Below are 24,072 nucleotides of genomic sequence, written 5' to 3'. Positions count from 1 at the left end.
AGGGCAAAGTGTCGGTGGGCCTGGCCTCAGGGGGCGGGGATGCCTCCCCATTGTTTCTGTGGACATGTCACACACGTGCACTCAGCTGGTGACTCTCTAGTGGGCCCACCGGACGTGCCCCTTCCAGCCGTACTCAAAATGCAGACAGACCAAGAAAGCAGTAAGGATTAAGAAATACGTCAACTGAGCATCTAATTCTTGATTTCAGCTCAGGTCATGATCCCAGGGTCATGAGATCAAGCTCCCCCAGCAGCCTCCTTGCATGGAGCCTGCCTGGGTTTCTGTCTCTCCCTCTCTCTCTGCCCCTCCCCCACACTTGCACGCTCTTGCTCTCAAAATACAACAACAAAAAAAGACCACCGATCTTTTTAAGTCAATCAATGACCTGGGGGCGCCTGGTGGTCTCCATCGGTGGAGCACGTGACTCTTGACCTCAGGGTTGTGAGTTCAAGAAGTGCCAACACTGGGTGTAGAGATCACTTAAAAATAAAACAAGTTGGAGCAAAGCCCAAGAACCCTTCTCCCCCCAGAAGGTAAAACGTACAAACAGGAAGAAAAAATGGAAAGTAGAAAACAAAACCAACGGGGTGTGTAAGGACCTAATCCTCAGCTCCCACGGCAGGCCAAGAGGCGGAAACACAAAGAGGCCGGCTTTGTGAGCCAGCTGGCGGCGGACCCGGCTTCCCAGCAAGGCCGTCGTGGGAGAAAGCGAGCACGAGACAGAAAACCCTTCCAACACAGCACGTGGCCATCACGGGTGTGCGTTCCGACCAACCAACCGAGAAAGGCAGGCCTGGGGCAGCCGGGGGCCTGCGGGTCAGGGTCCCCACGGGAACGCGGCTCACACCCAACCTCTGGGAAGGCCTGGATGGAGGGCCTCACTTAGGAGACAGGGACAGGGTTTCAGGACCAGGAGGCCGCTTCGGTCCCAAAGGGGTGCAGCCCCACAGGAGGCAGCTGCGGCAGAGGAGAAGGGTGCTGGGTCGCCTCTCCCACCCCCAGCCCCGCCCGCCGCCGGAGCCCGAGTCCGCGTGTGCTGGGGCAGGAGGGGCACGAAAGCACCCATGTGGACGGAGCACGACCCGCCGACTGCGTTATTACTGTCGGCAGCGTGGTGGTTCTCGGAGGATGCGGACGTACAAAGGGAAATACAAGTAGCGAGCACAACGCGGCCGCTGGGAGAAGGAATGAGGAACCGGGCTGAAGGGCGCAGGGCGGGTCACTGTCACTGTCGGCTGGTCAGCAGTTTGGTCTTGGCCGTGTGCACCTGGGACTGTGAGAATAACGAGAGAGATTTGAAAGCGAGCACCGGAGAGGCAGTGATGGCCGCGGCCGCCCTGCGTCCGTTCTGATCCTGACGGGCGGCTCGGCACCACCTCCCAGGCAGGTGCCAGAGGGCCCCGCGCACACTGCCCTCAGCTCCGCCCCTGCCGCCCTGTTTCAGGCACCTGCCCACGAACACAGCGAACGTTCCGCGAGAAAGAAAGCCCACGTGAACACAGAAGAACAGGGTTTGGCTTTGTTTTCAAAGACGGTAACCAGTTAGTTTTAAAACTATACAGGTTTAAAAGGCATTTTAAAGAGAGATCGACAAACTTCCCCCCAAGAGCCAGATGATAAATACCTCAGACTGCACCGGCCATCCGGCCTGTGAAACTGCCCCGCTCTGCTGTCGTGGCCCAAAACAGACGGAGGCCACACCTACACCAACGGGCGCAGCTGGGTCCCAGTACGGTTTTACTTCAGGACGCTGGGATTGGAATCGCATGGGATTTTCACATGCCACGAAGTATTGTTTTTCTTTCGCCTGGTTTTCGATCACTGAAAAACGTGAAAGCCGTTCCCGGCTCACAGGCCACACAAAGCCAGGCAGCAGCAGGACTTGGCCCGCAGGCCCCCCCCCCCCCCCCCCCCCGTCAACACGTCACCACCACCAGACCCAAATTTCTCCTAAAACCAAGAACTTCAAAGCAGATTAACGAGAACGCTGTCTGTGCGCAGTGCAGGGCTGACGAGGTCTGGCTCCTCGGGCACGACCCCAGGGCACCCCCGGGCACGCCCCCGCTGCTCCTTCAACGACTTCTGCCCAACCCAACACCCCACTGTGCCCCTTGTGGGAAGGGTGAGCGGCTCACCCGCGGCTCTGTCTTCAGATCAACGTTTAAAGCAAAACAAGGCACTTAGGGATTCCGCTTCTGCGACACAGAACAACTGGTCTCTAAGTACCCCAAGAAACCCCGCACCAAAGGCGTCACGGACACACACGGGCTTTCCCACCTCTGAGACGCATCACCGGGAAGTGGGTAAAAGCACAAGTAAACACATCAGCGGACACATCTGTAAAGGCTACCCACCAAAAAAACGCTTTTTCACATTAACAAGTCAGCATCTCAGTCACAGACAGTACACTCATCAAAGACGGTTTTGCTCAATAGATTTTGAAATTAGTTCCAAATGTTGCTCCTAAACATTTCCAGAAGCTGCAAAAAGCTCATCTCTATTCATCGGTGATTAGAATCCAGCGGATGCCCCGGGTCTTTGCATCCCGTGCAGCGTTGACGCGGAAATCACAGATCTAAGGAACACCCTCCACCGTCTCCCTGGAGAGCTGGGTTCCGGTCGGGGCTCCCGGGTCCTCACGCTCCGAACAAGTCCAGTCTGCGCCCCGCGCCCCGACCAGCTCACGTCACGGCGGCGGGGACCGAGCAGACGGCGGTGGCGGCCACCGGAGGAACGGAGCCACCCCGCCTGGGTTTCGGGCCCCGGCCGGCGGCGGCCCCCACGCCGGACAGCACGCCCCACCATCTAGAGGGAGACACAGGGACGAAACGTGCCGCCCACGCTGCCGTAGAGCTCGCGGACTCCCCTGGAGGAGAAGCGTCCAGCGCCACGGGAACAGTGGAAGCTCCACAGCCGCCACGCCCACCACAGGTTCCGGTCTCCTCCGATACGAAGAAAAGGCGCTTCAAGGCACCGGCACCACCTGTTGCGTCTCTGGCCGAGTACCAGGCCGTCTGGTTTCCCTTCAACCAGAAGGGTGCCCAGGACGCCAGGCAGAAGAGCCTGCTCGGCGGCGGAAAGTTCTAGAGCCAAGATACCGACCAGTTCTCTGGGACGGCCCACGCGCGTGCGGAGCTGGTGCGGACCTAACTGCCACCAAGCGTGGGTCGGGAACGATGTCCCCATTTCTTACGGGGAGCCGCGGGCAGAGGGGACAGCAGAGCCGGCTTTGGCTCGAGGCCACGAGAGTGCGGGGGCGGCTAGGACGGGCACCTCAGGGACGCCTCCCCCGGCTTCATCTTCTTGGCCTGCCCGTTAGGCCCAGCAGCCGGGTTCTGCCGCCGCTTCTGCAGCCTCTCCTCCTTCTTCCTCAGGTAGGCAGTCACGTTGTCAAAGGTGGCCTTGTAGAGACCACTGAAACCGACGTCCACGCCAGCCACGCCTGTGCAGGAGGAACGGAAACAGAAGCCAGGTGGGATGGGGACCGAGGCCCTGCCGCAGGGGGATCAACTCGCCACGGCCCAGACCTCCCAGCAGACCCGCGGCACCTGCTCCGAGGCGCCCCCACGACGCCCGTCTCCGGGTGGCCACGCCAGCCGGACCCAGGACTTGCTTCCAACAGCACGCCAGAGCCAGGTCATCGCCAGGAGACGAGGCACAAGGGCTGTGGCTCACACGCTCGTATGAGCCGCCCCACAGGGGCGCCTGTGCTGGGGACTGCAGGCGGCCTGCAGCCAATAGCCAGCGAGGAAGCGAGGCCCTCGGCCCAGCGGCCTGCGGGGACCAAGACCCTGCCAGCAACCACTGTGCGCACCTGGAATCAGATCCCACCCCAGGGGCAGCGGAGCTCTTCTCAGAACCACACCAACAGCCCAGTAAGAAGTACTGTCGCCTTCACCCACTGAGCACGGGACACTCGTTACGCAGCAAGGTAACGGACGCGGACTGAGCTCAGTGTCAAGGGTTGAGAGGCCTGATGGCCACAGACCAGCCCCACGGGGTCCACTTCACCCCGGTCAGAAACCCCACAGGGCCCGCTGCTCTGGGTCCCCTACCTCTTCTGGGACTTCCATGCTCAGCTGGCCTTCCTTCCCTGTGTCTCCGCCCCGGTCCCTTCCCCCACCCCCGGCACCTTCCCCAAACCTGTGCTGTGAGCAAACTGGTTTACCTGCAGAACTTCAGGAAAACTAAGCCCACCTTGGACCTGGCCCTCCCAGGGGATCCACAACAAGACAAGCTGGCCCCAGGCCCCGGCAGGGACGATGGCCAAGCGTCAGGCAGGGAGTAGGCTCGCCAGTGTCCCCAACACAGTCCTGCTACAGGCCCATTTGACAGTGTTGCTAAAGGAAATCCACACAGTGCTGGGAGGACGGAGCCCGGTCACTGCCCTAGTCCTTCCACCCCGGAAGGAAAGCTGGAAGTTAACCCTGGGACACAGAGCCAACAAATCCCCATGAGAACGCCTTCCACGAGACTTTAGGTCGTTGCCAGGGTCAACACAGACAGAATTCACGTGTGACTCTCTTGAGTTCCAAGAACTCGGACTTCTGCCTGGGGAAGGCTTTGACAGGTGTCTTCTGCTCAACCACGTCTTTACTCAAATGAAGGCAGCTGACTCCCAAAGCTGGCCATGAGTCATCCCTGTGACACGGTCGCCTCAAGTCTCTGCCCAAGAACAGCATCGTGGAAGTCGCTAGAAGCTGCGCAGCTAAAGGCTTGCCTTCCTCTATCAATAAAAACGGAGCGAGGTCTTGTCCTTGTAACGTTCTCAGACAGGACTAAGTGAGGGCAGCACTCAATGCTTCCCACGGGCCCTTCAACTGACGGGGACCCGTGGCTCTGACAGCCAGGCCACTCTCCTCACACTGCAGCGCCACTCGGGGGGGGTGGGGGATCGGCCTTCTCACCACGGTCTCTTCCCTTCTCTCAGCCTGGGGTTCACACTGGGTCCCACACTGGGCCAAGAAGACCCTCGGGGGTTCCAGTGATTGTCCCCACGCCTGACCTCATGGCCAGGAACCGCTCAGGGCCAACATTCGAGGCTCACAAGTCGCCCCACGCTCCAAGTGAAGGCGCACCCGTTACCGGCCCCGCCCTGGGGACCAGCACCGGCAGCCCTGAAGGCAAAGGGGTGGACCCCGCCCCGACTGTGACCCCGGTTCCCATGTAGCTCATGGTCCTGGAGCAGGCTCACACTGGGCGTTCCCAGTGTGGGTGTGGGTCAGCCCCCCGGTGCCCCAACCAGCCACTGGCCTTCTGGAGGGGACACGGACGCATGCCACGCTTCCTGTATCCTTGCTCAGAAAAGCGGCTTCCTACCGTGTATCGCAGCCTGGGATCTGCCCCTGGCCGATTCTGGATGTCACCCCGAAAACAGGCTGCGCCCACATTCTTACCTTCCAGCATGGCCCAGTTCCCCCGGAGATGGGCGGAGACTTTCTCTACCGCGGCGTCTTCAGGAGCAGCCTGAGAAGACAACGGAGGGAGGCAGGACTCAGGCCACGGTGCTGCCGGCGCTGGAAAGGGCAGACCCGCCAGGCGTGGTCCCGGCAGCCGGGGCCCGGGAGACACCCGCTCGGGCCGCCCGACACCAGGCAAAGCCAGCCGGCAGTCCCAGCGCGAGAGACGCAGCCGTCCTCGCCTCTCGTCGGATAAAGACCCATGACGTGAGGGCCACCGGCGTTCCCTCCACGTTGGCTTGTCGAGCGCAACCTTTTCTGAGGAGCCCGGCAGACCCCACACATCCCAGCTGGGGGCATTCTGTCCGCCACCACTTTCTAGATGAAAATACCCGGAGAGGCTCCAGGCGTCTCCAAAGCCCTCGGTCAAGTGAGCACTTGTAACGGATGGTCCAGCCAGCACGGGGCTCGGGCGGGCTTTATCTCGTTCTCCCCCGCCATCACCACGTCCTAGGAGATTCGGGACGGGCGGGAGACAACGCCGCTTTACAGACGGGGGAGCCGACTCAGAGAATGTGCGAGGTTCACACGTCGCCCGGCCCACAGCCCACACCCCTTTCTCCACACATGGGCGCGCGTGAGTCCAGTGCGCCACGTGCAAGGCCACGTGCAGCCTGCCGATGTCGAGGCCACACACCCAAGCCACCCCAACTGTCGGTTCCTCTGCTAAAAAGACACGTGACCAGAAAAGTCAGAAGGAACGTATGCCAATGATGGCAACTACCCCCCCCCCCCAAAAAAAACCACTACAGGCATCGTGACATGAACAGAGCTGGCTGAGGGGGGCGCCTGGGTGGCTCAGTCGGTTGGGCGTCCAACTTCGGCTCAGGTGATGTTCTCACGGTTCGTGGTTCGAGCCCCACGTCGGGGTCTGTGCTGGCAGCTCGGGGCCTGGAGCCTGCTTCGGATTCTGTGTCTCCCTCTCTCTCTGACCCTCCCCCACTCACACTCTGCCTCACTCACTCTCTCTCTTCTTCAAAAATAAACAGACATTAAGAAAAAAAAAAACAAAAGAAGAGCTGGCTGGGCATCCCTGCTCCCTGAACCCATGTCACAAATCCTCCGGCCACACCCCCCCGAGCACCAAGCCACGACCGAGCTGGAAGGGGGCACAGCCGTCGCCCCCTCCACCCCCACCAGAGGCACACGGCCAGCAACCTCACCTGCCACTGGCCGCCCACAGGCCTGCAGAGCACGAGGGGGGCTTCCCGGTGGTCCTGCAGGACCCACAGTCCCCGGCCCTCCTCGAAAGCGATGTCCCACACTCTGTGCCGAAACGTCAGCCGCTGTCTGTAAACCAGCTGCTGTCTGGCGGCATCGAGCTGGAAAACGTAGACCGCGGGAATACTTTCCGCAAAGAGAGAGAGAAGTTGTATTACGGCTACGACCAGGCCCACGTGGTATCATCCGACGCGTACAGCTTAGTGCCGTGCCCGGGTCGCCCCCAACAGGGACCCAGCCATCGCCAACCTCTCGGCTGCAGGCTCACGAGCGGCCCAGCCGGACGCACCTAGCCGAGCCGCCTCCGGGCCGGAGAGCCATAGGACCTAGGGTCGCAGCGAGTGCAGGTCGCCCAGTTCTGGCCCAGCCTGCCCTGCGGCACTAGGGAACCAGTGCAGCACAAAACAGGTGGAGAAGGTGACCGTCCCGGCTGCGCCTCGGACGGCACGGGACGCACCGGCACTCCCACCCGCTCTAAACCCGCTCTAAACCCGCATCCTTGCTGTAAAAGAAGCAAAGACGCCCACGGCAGGCTTGTCCTGAGGACACACGAGATGTGCGGACACACCACACGCCCACGCGGCGCATAAACATGCTGATGCGCCCGCGGATGGCACGTGCCCCCGAAATCCTCCTCCTCAGCGCCCCTCGGCACCGGAGCCCTCGGGAGGGCCAGCGGGTCGTGCCGTGACCTGCCCGGCCCTCAGGAGGCACCGACTGAGGTGCGTTCCACAACTCTTGGGTGGCCCTCGGGCACAGACTTTCTCAGGCACAGCTGGAGGCCATGAACCGAGCAGCGCGTACAGGAGGGCCAGCCCACAGCAAGGGGCCCACGGACGCCCCGCAGCAGCACGAGCTCACCAGTCACACAGCAGCGCCACGCAGCCGTCCTGGCTCCGGTAAGTGATCCTGGAGGCGGCAAACCTCTGCAAGGGAGCACAGCAACGTAAATGCACGCTAGCTGCCAGGGACCCGGCCCCAGACTACTCTGTTCAAGGCGAGATCGGACGCGGCAAGACTTTGACGTTGCCACCACGGTCGAGGAAGGAAAAAGAGACGACGGCCCTAGAATTTTCTGGAGATTGGTGAGAGAAAAGGAAGACACAGCAGACCCCCATGACACAGTGCTGACGTGCCACGAGAGACGGAGAAGCCTCTCCGTGGCTCTGGCCCTCCCTCCGGAGCCTATGCGGTGTCTTTGGAGCCAACAGAACTGGTCAAAAAGCAAGACCAGGGGACAGCAGAGAACACAAGGAATTATTAACAAGACACAACGGTGTCGAGGTCCCCTGGTCCTGGAGAGGGAACCACCAGATGCCCGCCAGTCGGGAGAAGTGGAGGGAAAGGTCTGGTGCTCACCAAGCCTGGCCTGAGGGGCTGGGCCATGTGGGAGGGGGACTCCAGGGAGGGAGGGAGGCGAGGAGCCCGAGGGACAGGGATGCTCCACAGACCCTGCAGGCCTTGAGGGCCAGGCCCAAGGTCAGACAGCTGCTGGTTCAGGGGTCCTCTCTCAACCTCACTGTCCAGAGCATCAGAAGGTTCAGAGAGCACAAATATGAAAAAGTTGCTGGAACAAATTCTATTCGCCACAGCCTCCAAGGGGGGACACCAGCATGGCAGCCACCCAAGCAGAAGGCACCACGAGCAGGTGGCCAGAGCAGCAGAGTCGGCTGAGCCGGAGGCCCAGGCAGCCACTCGGCTGGGTGGCCACGGCCCCAGGGGTCCTTGAGGCTCTGGCCCGTGGTCAGGCCTGGCCTGCCCACTTCTGAGAGGGAGTAAGGGCAGGGGCTACAGAGCAGTCTCAGGGGGACAAGAGCGAGCAGGCAGTCCCAGGATGAGGCAGAAGAAGCCCTCAGTTCTCATACGGACCTCCTGCAGGTTGGCGGGGGGCCATGTGGGGGCTCCGGGGGGAACTGCAAAGCTCCCAGTGACAGGCAGGACATCCTGGTCATCAAGAAACCACACCGAGGGCCAGCTCTGCAGGCCTGAACAGCCACGAGAGCGGACTGCTCCCTCCCTGCCAGGCCCAGCCGGGCCTCCAGGAAAACCGGTGGGGCTGTCCTCAGGTGACCAACCTGGACTTCAGCCGTGCAGGGCACCAGCTGGGAAGCATCACAGAGCTGAGTGCCCATGAGCACGGAACCCGGAACACCCCAAAGGGCCGCCCACACGTTCTCCCCTGAAAATCTTTCACAACCAGAGGCCCAGGTGACCTGACCTGAGAATACACTGGCCAGTGTGTCATCCCAGGGGTACGGGGAGGGTCATGAGACTAATTAAGTTCTCTGCTCAAGCATCACTGTCTTTTCTGTTTCCAAGCAGGATCGGGAGAGGCACTTCTATAAAGAGGGTGTTGCAACGCACGTACAGCGAAATACAAATTATCTCCTACTTACGCGACCGGGCGCCCTCAAGGAGAACACGCGTTCTCCCAAGCTGGAACAAGTCTGTGCTGACGGCAGAGAGCCGTTTCCCACGCAACAGTGGCTCTGGCCCACAGCATCCCCGGGACTGGAGAGGCACCCTGCAAAGTCCAATAAACCCACACCCAGACGCTACCTCGTCACCCCATGGCTCCGCTGGCTCCTGCAGGCTGGTCAGGTGACAGCAGTGCAGCTCTCGGCCACTTCTGTACTCCCAGAGCCTCAGGGTGCGGTCCTGCACACAGCAAGGACAGGTCAGTGTGCACTCGCGGGGAGACCCGGGCCTGCCTCAGGCAGTGGGGGGGGGGGACTGACTCAGCGGAGCCGGCACGAAGGCTCTCTGTGCTCAGTCACGCAACCACTAAGAAAACACGTGACCCCATGGCAAAGTGGGCAAAGGACACGAGACGACCCGTCACATACAGACATCACGGACCATGGCGGCTGGGTTGGAGCCTAAGCACGCACACACGGGCACGCACACGCACACACACCGCAACAATCATGTGCTCGCACAGGAGAAACACGGGTCGGGCCAAGCACAAGGACGGTCCCACGTCCCTGTTTAGGAACAGTGAAAAGGGGGCATCCATTTGTTCCCCGTGAGACCATCAACTGTGTGGCCGGTAAGGAAACTGGTGTGCATCCCAAAGGCCTCAGCGCCCCGCAGACACACACGACAGAGGAAGAACTCGTGTTAACAAATGCAGGTCACGGCGCTCGCTGAAGGGATGGGACACGCGAAGAACCGCACGTCTAAGGAGAATGAGCAGGGAGTGAAGCGCGGGTGGGCCGTCGGGTCCACCCAGGAAACCCGTGCGCTAGATCCCGTCGCTGGGAACGCGTGCACAGGCCCACGCGCACCTGAAAACCTAACGCTGACTCATCCAATGAGACGCCACCAACATAGCGCACACGGCAGGTTTTAAACCACCAGGAAAAAAGGACGGACGACAAACTGCCCGAGTGTTAACGGCAGGGGTGTGTGGGCGCTGGGCAAGAGGACGTAGCCGCCGTGAACATATACGCCCACCCCTACGTCCCTCCCCAGTGACCAGAAAGGGAGGTTTCAGAAGCATGAACCCTCTAGGATGAAGACGACAGTCATGTGAGGCCACCCGGGAGGAGGTGAAGGGAGGGACAGGCCATAGGGGGCTGAGATGTGACGCACCAGGCCGGGCCCAGCAGCACAACCAGGGGGTCCGTCAGAGCAGCCGGACTCCCCACCCTGCTGCCCGCAGAGCCGCGGGGTCCCCGTCCGGATCCAGAGTGAGGGACCACACCACTGGCCCTCCCTGGTCACCTCCCGGGGCAGGCGGACAGGCCTGACGCCCAGGAGGGCAAAGACTGGGCAACGTGACCACCAGGAGAAGAGAGGTGACCCACGGCTATAGGTGCCCGACTCCGACACCCTGGACTCGAGGGACACTGGCCACTGCCCTGTCCCCACCGCACACGGACACCCCCCTGCAAAAGGCAGACACCACACACGGTGAAGGAAACGCAAACGTGTGATCTCAGGGGTCAAAGGCCCTGCGCTTGGCGTGGCGCTGTGAGGAGAGAACGTTCTGGGCACCAGAAAGGCTGCCGAGAACTAATGGTAACAGCAGAACTTCACAGCCCACAGGACACTGGGAAATTAAGTTGCGGAGACGTCCCCACAGCAGAAGCAGGAACATGAGGGAAATGTCAAGGGAAAGACAACGAGCCATGTGAGAAGCACACCTGAGAGTGAGGACGCTTCCCCAGGAGAGAGGAGGGTCTCGAATCGGGCGGGGGTGGGGCTAGGGGGGCGCTAACCACATAGCTGGTCAGAGCCCTGATCCCCATCTCCAGAGCACGGGGCATGGAGGCCCCCAAAACGTCCAGAGAAGGGGGAACGGATCCCACAGAGAGGACGCAAACCCTCACGTGAGATGTGGGGGGCGGCGGGGGGCGGGGGGTAGCTTTAACCTGGAGTTCGGATACCCACCTACCCACCAGGCGGGGGCAGAGGATTCAGGGCGTTTCCAGAAAGGCGGCTTCCTAACACCACCCTCCCTCCACCCTCAGAGGCACCCCTGGGAGAAAGGCACAGAGAACGTGAACTAACATGAGGGGCGTCCGGAGGCGGCAGGAAACAAGGGGTCAAGAGCAAGACCGTGTCACCACCCATCACCACCCTCCGCCACCCTCCGCAGGGCAGGGAAACGGGGAGGTGGGGGGGTTCTCCTGTTTCTCAATGACTCTTGTTCTCTGGACACTCAGAGCGGAAGTTAGAAGGGCAAAGAGGCCAGGGACGCACCTCGCAGGGGCAGTGGGAGCGAGTGCCAGTTTTCACTGGGGGCCTCACAGCGGAATGTCACTTTGTAAGCGTGTGTTTCTAATGACAATCAACACTAGGAGCGCCAGCCTGACTCGGTCGGTAGAGCGTGCACCTCTTAACCTCAGGGTTGTGAGTTCAAGACCTACGCTGGGTGCAGAGATTCCTCAAAAAGTAAAATCTTTAGAGGCGCCTGGGTGGCTCAGTCAGTCAAACGTCTGACTTTGGCTCAGGTCACGATCTCACAGTTCATGAGTTTGAGCCCCGCCTCGGGCTCCGTGCTGACGGCTCGGAGCCTGGAGCCTGCTTTGGATCCTGTGTCTGTCTCCCCCTCTCTCTGCCCTTCCCCTGCTTGCACTCTGTCTCTCTGCATCTCTCAGAAACGAACAAACGTTAAAAACAAACAAAAAAAAACTTTTAAAAAAATTTTTCAAAAACAATGAAAAGAACTGCACCTTGCACAGGGCAGGGCACAGGGTGGGCAGAGCTCCCCCGCATCTTTCAACACGCTCCTAAGCAAAACACGGAAGTTGACAAAGCCAGTGCCAAAGTCAAAAGTGTTCGTTCTGCTTTTCTATGTGCTCGGATGCTTGTTTTATTGTGAGAAACACTGGGAGGCGTAGGTACAGCAGAATTCACAAAAACCGGCCACCTCTGAGAACTCTGGCCACACCTACTCCCGTCTGCTATCACAGGACCAAGCACGGCTGGGAGGAAGAGAGAGTCAGAAAGGAGAACACAAACATGGTGAAGCAACAAAGAACAGACGTGTAGACAGCGGCCAGAATTCTGCAGGACGGCAGGGAGGCCGCGGTTCCCACCCGGAAGCCCGAACTCAGGAGGGCCAGGAGCCTTCCCGGCAGCCCCCCCAGGCACCCGAGTCCCCTAGAATGCTAAGGAGCAGGAAAGACAGAGGAGGAGGAACAGGACAGGACTTCTGGGAAGAAAGAAAGAATCAGACGCCATCAGTAATTCAAAACCTTCTCTGGGCAAAAATCTTCCTCAGAGCAAAGAGGTCTCTGGCGACGAAACTATCCAGGCTTCGAGTCCCACCTTCCGGACACCGAAGTTTTCACTACTAACCAAACCGCCCCCACACACACAGGGCCAGGTGCCGGCCCGAAGGACAGGGTGGGGGACAGGGTGAAGCACAGCAGTAACTCGGGGGAACCCAGGTCCCCCTGGGACTTAGGTACTGTTGTACCAGAGGTCACAATGCTATACCAGTAAGACGACAACCCTGAGACCCGATTCCTCACACTCCATTCCAGGGCGACACACACCCACCCACCCCCCCGCCCCGTGTAAGGCCCTAAGCAAGGAGGCGGCCTGGGACGGACACACACACGGACACACAACGGACACACACGGACACACACACGGACACACACAGGCAGCCTGGGACGGACACCCCCCCACCCCCCCCAATGTAAGGCCCTAAGCAAGGAGGCAGCCTGGGTCAGCTCCAAACTTGGGAAAACAAGCACCATCTAGTGGAGAACAGCCAAGACCCAGCACCAGGACGGGCCCCCAGCCCCACGCGGGTCCCTCGCTGGAAGGCGCCCACAGGTGCTCACCACGGAGCCGAGCACTTACCCCGGACGCGGACAAAAGCAGCTCGGGGTGGTCAGGCACCACGAAGATGCGGCTCACAAACCTACAGCGTGAGAGAAGCAGAGGGTGAGCTGAGCTCTGGCACGCTGCTCTGACACCCGCCCGGCCCGTCTGCCCTCGCCAAAGCCCTATCCCACATACCCCCGAGCCCCAGGGAAAACTAAGGGAGGGTCCACGGGGAGCTGGACAGCGCCGAGCAAGCCGGGGAGCACACCGCGTCATTCTCAGGGCCCAACAACACGACAACCCGCAGGAGGGACCGGCCCAGCCCGGCCGCGCTCCCCAGCCCTGGCCGCGCTCCCCAGACGCGCTGCTGGAAAGGTCCAGGAGCTTCTGTGCCGCTGCTCGAGCCGCCCCGCTCACAGCCCGAGACCTCCCCTGCAGGTCCGTGATGATGGAGGCCTCAGGGTGGGATCCGTGGGACAGAGCAACAGTGGTCGGCAGGCAGACACAGACCCACTGTCCTTCAGCCCGCGGTCGTCCCCAGAAGCCCACCTTGGAGCCAGCCTCGCCCTTCGAGGGAGATGGCCTCCCCGACTTTCCCGCCAGCTGTATGGTGGTCACCAGCCCATGGCCCCCGGGGACCCCAGGCGGCTGGCCCCAGCACTCCCCCAGCACAGAACGTCCGTTACGGACGCCGTAGGTCACCTCCACGAGTCAAGATGAAGCGGTGGAAACCCGTTTCTACAGATTTTACACAGAAGTCTTAAAAATCTATTTTTATTTGGGGCACCTGGCTGGCTCAGCAGGCAGAACGTGCGACTTAATCTCAAGGGTGTGACTTCCGGCCCTGTGCTGGCTGCAGAGATTGCTTAAAAATACTGTTTTTAATCTATTTTTACCACTTATTTGCTCACTGAAATACCTGAGCACCTACGACCTGCCGCTGTGCGGAGGACTGGAGACAGCAGTAAGCACAGCCCACGAAGGCTGTAGGAGCCAAAGGAGATGGGCCGGCGGAGAGCCCAACAGAAACAGGGCTCCAGCCACGTGACTGGAATTTGCAAGGGACCCCATCCAAGAATTAGACACCGATGTGGGGCGCCTGGGTGGCTCCGTCAGTCAAATGTCTGACTTCGGCTCAGGTCACGATCTCACAGTTCATGGGTTCGAGCCCCGCGACGGGCTCTGGACTGACAGCTCGGAGCCTGGAGCCTGCTTCAGATTCTGTGTCTCCCTCTCTCTCTGCCCCTCCCCTGCTCACACTCTGTCTCTCTCTCTGAAGAATAAATAAACATTGAAAAAAATTTTTTTCCTTAAAATAAAAGACTGCAGCAAATGAAACTAAGGACTTCTCCTGAGCACACACTGTAATTAGCCTTGACCCCAAGAAGACCGGCATTCTTTGAAAATGCCTCCCTTGCAAAATGTCAAAATTCAACTAGAAGAGAGCTCACTTGCCCTAGAAAAGAGGTCACAAAGGAAAGACCACTGCCCAGGTTCAGATTTAAGTCCTGGACTGTTCAAACTACGAAAGTATGTCCCCCACACACACACCTACTGGCCACCGACCGCTGCCCGGCCCTGGCGGGTGTCGGTGCAGAGAAAGGAGTATTCCAGAAACAAGCCCTCGCCTGGAGGCCAACGTGGGGACCACTGGTGAGCGGTCACAGGCGGGAGGCGGCGGGCGAAAACCGGTCCCCGAAACACACAGGAAGGGAGGGGAAGGGGGAGGTGAAGGTTCTGAAGGGCCCCGGACAGAAGCAAGCACCGGATGGGGCCTCGCCAGGGAGCCACCCAGGGGAGCGCTGCACACGCGCGGCGGTCCCGCTCCTGCAGGCCTGGCCACAGAGCGGGTGCCCCCGCTTCTCGAGCAGCCCGCCTGTGCGTCCCAGACGTCCTCCGGTGGGGCAGGAAGGGGACTCACTCCGTGTGCCCGAGGCAGAAGGACTCGATGCTGTGCGGTGCCGCGGCCCAGCTCACCCGGATTTTCTCGTCCCGGTCGGCGGTGAGGACGTAGCAGTCATCGGGACTCACGGCCTGCACACGAGGGTGACAAAGGACAGGTGAGGGTGGCCGAAGCCGGGACCCCCGCCCCCGGGACTCGTTCCCGGTGCTCCCCAGGTGTCCTCGCACACACACCGCCTGCACCACCCCTCGACCTCCAGCACCCGCTCCCCGCCCCCTCTCTCCCTCCTCCTCCTCGTGTCCCCATAGCCACCCAGTCACCAACTCCTGGCGGTCTTTCCGTCAAGAAACCCTCCCTCGTTGTTCCTGCCGACGTCCTCGGGTCCCACCCAGTCCCACCTCCTACTGGCCGCCCCCAGCCCTCACCAGGCCCCTCGGTGGGGTAGGTCGTGGCTGAGGGGCCGCAAGGACACAGAGGTGAGGCCCGTAAAGCACGGAGAACAAGCCCAGGCCTGGAGACGGTGCCTGCTCTTCCCACCGCCCTCCTCCGCCTCGGCACGTGACCCGGGCTGTCCCTCACTTCCGGGACCACCCCGATGCCTCCTCGCTGGCCCGTCCGCATTCACCAGCCGCTTCACCTTCCTAAGTCCCACTCGTGAGGCCGCCTGCTCACCGGTCTGCAGAGCTTCTACAGAACCCACACGCCCCCAACGGCCAAGCTTGCAGACCCGGCCTCACCCTCGTCAAACCCTCTGCTCTGCCCCACCTGACTAGCACACCACCCACGTACCACATCCAACAACATCGACAGGTGCCCGAGTTCAAGTTTGCCGCATCCCTGTGGCTCCAACACCGAAAAGGAATAAACGTCTCCAGACTTGTCGGCCACCAGAAGTTTCTCCTCGGAGGCTGTGAAGGTCAGGGCCGTGCACCTCCTCACCACGGTCCTGGAAGGCCAGAGACGCCCACAGTTGGCTCGCACAGTCAGCACAGGAAGGGCCGACGGGCCTGCCAGCCGTGCGTCCTTCGGACACGCGTCAGCTCCTCGCCGAGGGTCTCCCCCTCCGGGTACCACAGCAGCACCAAAAAAGCAAGGCAGTTAAGAAATGGAAACAAAGCCAACGTCCTAGACAAATCTCACTTTGAGATGATATTTTTGCTTTCATGATGGCAGAATCTGGGCGGTGGATACCTAGCTGTCTGACACGAAATCCTCTCCAATTTGCTGTGCTTGCAGATTATCCTAATAAAACGTCAGAAGACCTGCTCCTCGACCCAGCAGCTCCACCGCACATGTCGAGGAAGAAGACGGTCAGCTTCAGAAAACACCCAACGTGCTCTGGGCGAAACCGCGAGCACACGCACGACGCGGGCCCCCCGCGCCGGGAGACTCCACACGCAGCCCGGGGCCCTGCCGGGCTGGACCCACCCGCACTGCGCCTGCTTGCACGACAGTCCCGAAGACGGGGTGCGGCACCTCTCCGCAAACACGCACGCGCCATCCGTCCCCACGGGGGCGGCCCCGGCACGCGGCTGGGGAGGTCTGAGTTCCGGCTCAGGCCCCATGAAAGTTCACACGCTCGTCAGTTCACACCCCGATCCGATTCACCAGGTCGGTCACACCCGCGAGTTGGAAACTGGTTCAACGCTGCGCCAGCCCGAGAAACATTACCGCGTGCGCGCGCGCGCGCGCGCGCGCGCGCCTCATCCGGGGTCCTGGCCACCCAGCGTCTCGCCCACTCTCGGGGGCGGGCTTATGCAGCTTCCTCCCGCCCTCCTCCTACACTCCCTTCGCTGCCTTTCTACTCGCTGTCCACAAGGCAAGTCCCTGCACTTCCGGCTCTGAGAGACCCCACCTGCGCCACAGCCTTAGGCAGACATCACGTTTATCTGCCTTGCCTGCACTTACGGCCCCTGCCCTCCCTTGTCCCCAGAGGGGATGCGAGTGCACCCCACGGCGCCCTGCAGCTGGCGCTCCAGACGTCAGCCCGAAATGGAAACCTAAGCTCAAGCAAGCTACGTCTCCGACACGAGGACCGAACGAGGACGTCACAGCTTCTCGGGAGCAGAGGGACTAAAGGACAGAAAACGCAGGGGAGAGGGCCGCCAGCAGCAGTCGAACCTCCCCCTCCGCCCGCCAGGGGAGCTAAGAAAGGACGAGTAATGACATAAATGTGGAGAAAACAGAGAAAGACGGTGAGGCTCCAGGCAAGATTAAGCAGAACTCTCCCGGTGCGCCTTCACGTACACGCCGCCGCGGCTCCTAACGGGCGATTACGCAGCTGCCTCGAGGCCACCCTTCCAGAGCATCGGCCTGGGCCGGTCCTGCAGGACTCACACGGGCACCCCCCACTGCCCCTCTTCCTGATCAGCCCAGAAACGGCCCGGCTCCACAATCTTGTCACTTCGTCTTTTGCCAGTGGGGTGGGGGGCTTCTATCTTCTCAAGCTAAATTAGTCCTTGCAAGGACTCCAGGATGCACAGAGCAGGTGGGGGTGAGGGTCTGCAGGGGCAGATCCCGAGACAGGACACTCGATGGATTGGCCACTCAGCCCCCCCCCGGAAGGAGGGGTGACAGGGCACCACCTGTCCTCGGGGTCTCTCCCTTCCCTCCAGAGTCATGAGGTACACAGCCCAGTGTTCCTGTCTTCACGCCCCCCAAGGCCAGCCTGGCCTCTCCCCTGGCCACTATCCTGGTCCAGCAGCTGAGCCCGAGATGCCCCCGCTGGGCTGGGACCCACCCAAGCCCCCCTCCAGAAAGCCATGCTTGTTCAACAAAACTGAGCCTGCCGGGCCCCACAGGGCCCCGAGGATACCAAGCTCCCCAACACCACACACCTCCAGCAGCAAACCATCTCATTTCCCAGGGCTCTGCCTTTCCACATACTCGTATGATTTTAATGCATCTATTTCCCGAAACGGTGTGACTTCCTACGTAAGATCTCTCACCAAGAAAACAGAAAACATGTCACGCCAAGTGTCCTCATTTTTGGTTCAGAAAACCCGGCCTCAGGTCCAGGCCTTTGTCATCCTGAACTGAAACCTCGAAAACAATCACTGCTACCCACGACTTCCATCTGGGCTTTTCCTCGACCCCCTCCACGGCTAGGTTTTAAGGCCACTGGAGAGCTCCGAGCTGTGACGAGTCTTGGTCAAACACGCGAGTCCAGGACGCTCCCAAGACTGAAGTGAAGGTCAAGGATGGCTGTTTTTCTGAGGAAGAGTCCATCTGTCGGGGCCGCCCCCCCCCCCCGACCCCCACCAAGCACAACAGGTGCTGCATCGGGCAGCATCGCATCTTACGCTGCGTTCAGGGTAAAGGTGTAGGACGAGGCAACGTGGGAAACGCAGCCTCTAGAACCGCAACGTGATCTGGCCCGCGCCCTTCGCTCGGTGGCTGACACAGACGGGACGGGAGTCCCGTGGGGTCCCGCCTAACTGCCAGCAAGCACCGTCTGCAGGGCACGCTGTACCCCACCCGCGACACGAGAGGCCCTGCACACCTAATGCACGTTTGCAACACAGTCCTTTGTTGGCATCAACATAAAAACCAACAGCCCAAATACGATTAGAGGGGGAAAAAAACGAGACCCCAACCACCGTTTGCCAGCGTACTGTTGCCGACCCTGAGTGTTCCTAGATCTTTACGGGAAGGTAATCACCAACACGGCACCTTCAAGACACAAAACCAAGTCGCAGCACCCGAGAGCCCTTGGGGAACGGCCAGAGCCCCGCCAGGAGCCCCGGGCGCTCACCCTTCGGTCGAGGCGCAAGCTCCACCACAGGATGCAGGGGCGTGGTGGCAGGCTATGCGGACGTCCCCTCGTCCCAAGTTCAGGGCGAAGGGCTCCCCTGAGCACAGCGCACACCCCGATGCAGAGGCCACCTGGAATTTGCCTTTTCATTCTTCTCTTTGAAAGTAAGATCAATCAGGACTCAAAAAGCGTAGCTGCTGGGGCGCCTGGGGAGCTCAGTTCGTCAAGCGTCACGATCTCCAGGTTCATGGGTTCGAGCCCCTCATCGGGCTTTCTGCCCTCAGCGCAGAACCTGCTTTGGATCCTCTGTCTCCCTCTTTCTCTGATCCTCTCACGTGTGCATGCGTGTGCACTTTCCCTCAAAAATTAAATAAACATTTAAAAATAAAATTAAACTAAGTTAAGTTTAATTTAAATTTTTAAAAAGGGGGGAGTCGTCTGGGTGGCTAAGTCAGTTGAGTGTCCAACTTCGACTCAGGTCACGATCTCACAGCTCAGGAGTTCTAGCCCCACGTCTGAGCTGACAGCTCAGAGCCTGGAGCCTGCTTCCGATTCTGTTTCCCTCTCTCTCTGTCCCTAACCCACTCACATTCTGTCTCTGTCTCTCTCAAAAATAAATAAACGTTTAAAAAATAATAAATAAATAAATAAATAAATAAATAAACATGGGGCACCTGGGTGGCGCAGTCGGTTAAGCGTCCGACTTCAGCCAGGTCCCGATCTCGCGGTCCGTGAGTTCGAGCCCCGCGTCGGGCTCTGGGCTGATGGCTCGGAGCCTGGAGCCTGTTTCCGATTCTGTGTCTCCCTCTCTCTCTGCCCCTCCCCCGTTCATGCTCTGTCTCTCTCTGTCCCAAAAAAAAAAAAAAAAAAAAGTTGAAAAAATAATAAATAAATAAATAGAATAAAAAGCACAGCTGTCCCCAATACAGATGTGAACCAGCTACCAGGCGGAGTCCCTTAACCCTGGTTGCTGGGTAGCTCAACAGGTACGTAACTTGCAGGCGTTTCTCTCTTACTGTCAAGGGACAGTTAAGCGGAGCAGCCTGCGCGGGGGTTGGGGGGGCGGGGGCAAAGATGAGGGGACAGAGAGGCCGACCCTGGTCCGGGTGGGTGTTTCCGTCCCTGCCACAGACATCAAAGAATCCCAGCCTTCTCCCACCAGAGGAAGCAGAGAACTCACCACCGCCCCGTCAGAGCAACAGAAAATCACGTGTGCCCAGGGCCTGCGTCAGCATCCCCCACCTCTCTAAGCCCTCGAGGTCCCAAAACAAGGAAGCTCTCGGGAACTCACTGACAGAGACCTCCAGAGGGACAACTAAGGCCAAAGGACACCAGGCCGCTGACACCCTCCCCCATCAACACTGAGCTCGCGCACATTCTTCACGTACTTGGGAATCAGGACGCTAACTTTACATCCCGCCAAGTTCAACTGCGGCACAGGTGCCTGAACGTACACAAAACCCCTCACACTCTCGGGGCGCCCGCTGTTAGTCTCCATTTCTGCCACCACGGGGCTGGAGGAGTGCTGGAAAGCAGGATGCCACGGTGGCCAGGGGCCCGCACTTTGGAGCCAGAGCGACCAGGTTCAGGGCCCGGCTCTGCCCTGGGTGCTGACGAGGATCAGCTTCTGGACTCCGGCCAGGGATGTGGGTAAGGGCAAGACCCCCGCCCGCCCCCCCCCCCCCCTTACACACACAGGGCTGTTTCGGGGATTAAATCAGTTAACACACGTAAGACCCTGAAAACACTGCCTGGCACAGAGCTGAGACTATGTGTTAGTTGCTTATTACTAGGTCGCTGTCGCTACGGTTACGGGCATGCAAGTGTAAGCTGCGCGTTCAACATCAAATTATTCAACGTTAGCATCTCATACCTGACACTCAGACATTGCCACGGTTTTGTACGGAAAAGAATCAGACGCTTACTGTCATCAGTTAAGGCAAAATAGGAGCCAGACTTGGAGAAGGTTGACGCCAGAACCGTGTCACTCCCCTTATCCGCGGGCTGCCCGTCCTCCCTGAGAAAGAGAGGACAGGGTTAGGGCCTACCTGAGTAAACAAGGCGGCATCCCTGCAGGCTAGCCTCACTCATTTATAACACGAACAGGGGCAGAAAACGGTGTGAGGTTCACGTAACCAGAATACAAAGACCTATCAAGGGGACAGAGGGAGGTTCAACACAGCTGGAATTTTTAACGAATAAATCTCATTAAACAGGCACACACACCGGAACCCAAAGAGCGGAGCTGGAAAGACCCTCGGAGATCACATGACCCACTCCCTCAAGGACATGAACGGATCTAAGACTAGAGCCAAGGATTATTTTCAGTTTTTTTTTTTTCCTAATGAGCCACAAGACCAATTCTACTAAAAAAAGAACACCATACAAAATTATCACATTCTGCTTTCCTGATCTTTCAATTAACTAAAGCTAACTTCATACACCTGCCTTCAAAGCATTTAAAATCCCATTCTATTTTGGGGTGCCTGGGTGACTCGGTTGGTTAAGCATCTGACTCCTGATTTCAGCTCAGGTCACGATCTTGAACTCAGGTAATGATCTCAGGAGCAGAGCCTGCTTGGGATTCGCTCTCTCCCTCTCCCTCTCTCTCTCAAAATACATAAAAATAAAACATGAATATCCCATTGTATTTCAAGATAACCATAAAAAAGTTAATCACGGACAGAAACTAATTAAAAATACTTAGAAAAATCCTAATATCCTTAATGCCAAATTTAAAAGTGAGTTCCACGTTTCTTTCCAGAGGTGGTACCTGGTTTATCCACACAGCAGGGTAAAGAGAAATGAAGAATTCAGGGGCACCTGGGTGGCTCAGTCGGTTAATCTTCCGACTTCTGCCCAGGTCATGATCCCATAGTTCATGAGCTCGAGCCCCACGTGGGGCTTGCTGCTCTCAGCGTGTATCCCACTTTGGATCGTCTGTCCCTCTCTCTCTCTCTCTTCTCTCTCTCTCTCTCTCTCTGTCCCTCTCCTGTTCGCACTTTCTCTCTCAAAAATAAACATTAAAAAAAGAACAGAAAAAGAAAAAAGAAATGAAGACTTCAGTGAGGAAGAAGATCATTTACTTCTTAGGCTACCCTGTCCCAATAATTCCATGATCAGGCCCGATGAGGCTCCCCCATTACCTCACCCTTTACTTTCTTGTGACTTCTCTGCTGCCGTGCTGCAATCATATGCGAAGAGGACGTCATCATCACTGAGGAAGAACAAAGATTTTAAAAAGAGCACTTTATTAATAAAAACACGGGGTTTTTCCTAGAACATAAGTAATCTTATAATCATTAAATTAAGGGTCTTATCAGGGAGCCTGAGCCGCTCAGTCAGTTAAGCCTCAGACTCTTCATTTCAGCTCTGGTCATAATCTTATGGTTTCTGAGTTCGAGCCCCGCGTCAGCCTCTGCGCTGACGGCATGGAGCCTGCTTGGGATTCTCTCTCCCTGCCTCTCCCTACTCGCATTCTCTCTCTCTCAAAATAAATAAGTAAACTTTAAAAAAAAAAAAATCAATGCAAGATGCTTATGTCAGAAGAAATTACATTGATGTTTCTGGGGGTTTCTTCCATGCAAATTTAAAACTGCCACCTTTAAGGGGTACCTGGGTGGCTCAGTCAGTTAAGCGTCCGACTTCAGCTCAGGTCATGACCTCACGGTTCATGGGGGGTTCCAGCCCCTCGACGAGCTCTGTGCTGACAGCTCAGAGCCTGGAGCCTGCTTCGGATTCTGTGTCTCCTTCCCTCTCTGCCCCTCCCCTACTCAAGTTCTATCTCTGTCTCAAAAATAAACATTTAAAAAAGTTTTTGTAATAAAACAAAACTGCCACCTTTTAAAAACGTCTCAACTACCCAAGAGAGCTCCCATGGCCACCAAACACCTACCAGTACAGGAGTCACCACCCATCTTCCCTCAAGACCCTAAGCTCTCTTCAGTTTATGCCCATCTCCCCCGTTCCAGTGCCCGGGCATAGACAGGGCACAGCCTTTAAAGTGACTGCGCTCAGACCTTTTCCCACCAAACACTGTGACGTAGAAACACTTCTCCGAGGCAAAAACTGTGCCACCGGCACATTTCCTCAAAAGGCGTAGACCAAAGCAAGCATATCAAGTGTAATAAACCCATGTCTCCCAGTGGCACGTGTTAGGATACCAGGAGTCTCCAAAACAAAACAATCTGGAACATACAAGTTTATGAGCAAGTTTTTTGTGAAAACTGAACTGAACGTTGAAAGGGGAGCTCCGATACCAGGCTTTGAACAAAAAGCTCAGAGAGGCTATATTTGCATCTGACGGACATATGTATGAATCCAAACTACCCTAGGAAAGGAGCACGGGCCGAAACGGACCATTAATATCCATGCGGCTCCTGGGGCAAGACTATTTGATTAACACTTATTGCTAAGAATTTCGGGTGCCGTGTAAGCGGGTGCAGAGCCTTGTGAAGAGGCGCTGGGGAGGTGCGCGCGACATCTAGAGCCCCAAAGAAAGAACAAGAGCGGGGTGTAGGGCTGCGGGCGAGGGAGCAGGCACCGACAAGGAGAGGGAGGCGAGAGGAGTGCGCCCGGGACCCCCTCCCAGCGCGTTCCCCGAGAGTAGGGCACCCCTCGCCAAGAGAGCAGAGGCCGCCTTCTTCACAGGGCCCCCCAAAGCGGGTGTGGCCACGACCTCGAAACCGCGGGGCCTGGCCCGCGTCACCTCACGTGACCCGGCCCGGGCAGCGACCAGAAGCGTCCGGCGCCGACCCGGCCAGGCGCACGGGGCCCCGGGCCGGCGGCGGCGGGACGCACCGGGGGCGGCTCTTGAGAGGAGGCGCGGGCCGAGGAGGCGGCGGGGCTCGCCGGGGGTGCCCGCCAGGGCGGGCACAGACCCGGCGGCTCCCGGGACTCGGGCCCTCCAGGCCCCGACGCGCGCCCGCAGCCGGGGCTCCCCGCTCCAGGCCCAGCCCCCTCACCTGCTCGCAGTGGAGGTGGCCAGGAAGCGGCTGCCGCCCCGCACCACCAGCGTCTGCCCGCACAGCGCCAGCCCCGCGGAACTCGCCATGCGCCCTCCCGCCGCGCCACCCCCCACGTGCGCCGCCCAGAGCCACTTCCTGCCGGCGCCGTGCAATGACGTCACGAAAGGCGCCGCGGGGTGACGCGCTCGGCCCGCCCCCGCGGCGCCGGAGGCCCCGGGCATGCGCACAAGGTGCCCTCTCCTCCCCGCCGCCCCCCCCAACCCTCCCGCCCAGGCCAGGATCCGTTGCCGATCGGTTTCGCGCGCTCCCGTGAGCACGCTTGCTGAGCATTGCTCTTTGCTTCTTGGGCAGGGCCGGTTCCGGATGTTTCTCCGCTGCAGCCGGGGGACTTGGTCCTGCTGGTACCTGCTGGGCTCTTCGTAGCCGCTCTTTCCAGAGGTGGGTGGGTGTGAGCTCCCCCGCCGTTGGCGTCGGCGGGCCCGC

General features: G+C 59.2%; 1 protein-coding gene across 2 annotated transcripts; it reads right to left on the bottom strand.

Annotated features, from left to right (window-relative positions):
- Positions 1 to 1,497: 1,497 nt before the first annotated feature.
- Positions 1,498 to 23,741, bottom strand: WDR4 (WD repeat domain 4). Of its 2 annotated transcripts, XM_047846970.1 has the most exons (11): positions 23,587 to 23,741; positions 21,774 to 21,839; positions 20,496 to 20,639; positions 15,658 to 15,814; positions 14,887 to 14,999; positions 13,002 to 13,062; positions 9,240 to 9,338; positions 7,542 to 7,606; positions 6,623 to 6,806; positions 5,397 to 5,466; positions 1,498 to 3,442 (listed from the first exon to the last, which is right to left on the bottom strand). In XM_047846970.1, the coding sequence occupies exons 1-11, from the start codon at positions 23,673 to 23,675 to the stop codon at positions 3,261 to 3,263; spliced, it is 1,230 nt and encodes a 409-aa protein (XP_047702926.1). In that variant the 5' UTR covers positions 23,676 to 23,741; the 3' UTR covers positions 1,498 to 3,260. The 2 variants fall into 2 exon arrangements, with proteins under 2 accessions (XP_047702926.1, XP_047702925.1); XM_047846969.1 differs by having other exon boundaries at positions 3,300 to 5,466.
- Positions 23,742 to 24,072: the final 331 nt, after the last annotated feature.

Source organism: Prionailurus viverrinus, unplaced genomic scaffold, assembly GCF_022837055.1.
Source record: "Prionailurus viverrinus isolate Anna unplaced genomic scaffold, UM_Priviv_1.0 scaffold_42, whole genome shotgun sequence".
Taxonomy (NCBI): domain Eukaryota; kingdom Metazoa; phylum Chordata; class Mammalia; order Carnivora; family Felidae; genus Prionailurus; species Prionailurus viverrinus.
This window is presented reverse-complemented; position numbering and strand designations above follow the sequence as displayed.

What these genes read in the sequence shown, in the direction of transcription:
- WDR4 (XM_047846969.1), bottom strand. Translation starts at nt 23,675, where the DNA reads ATGGCGAGTTCCGCGGGGCTGGCGCTGTGCGGGCAGACGCTGGTGGTG. An exon ending in TTCTGCCTCGGGCACACGGA is followed by an intron (nt 13,063 to 14,886) that starts GTGAGTCCCCTT and finishes CTCACGCTGTAG; the next exon opens with GTTTGTGAGCCGCATCTTCG. An exon ending in GTGGCGCTGCTGTGTGACTG is followed by an intron (nt 6,807 to 7,541) that starts GTGAGCTCGTGC and finishes CTTTGCGGAAAG; the next exon opens with TATTCCCGCGGTCTACGTTT.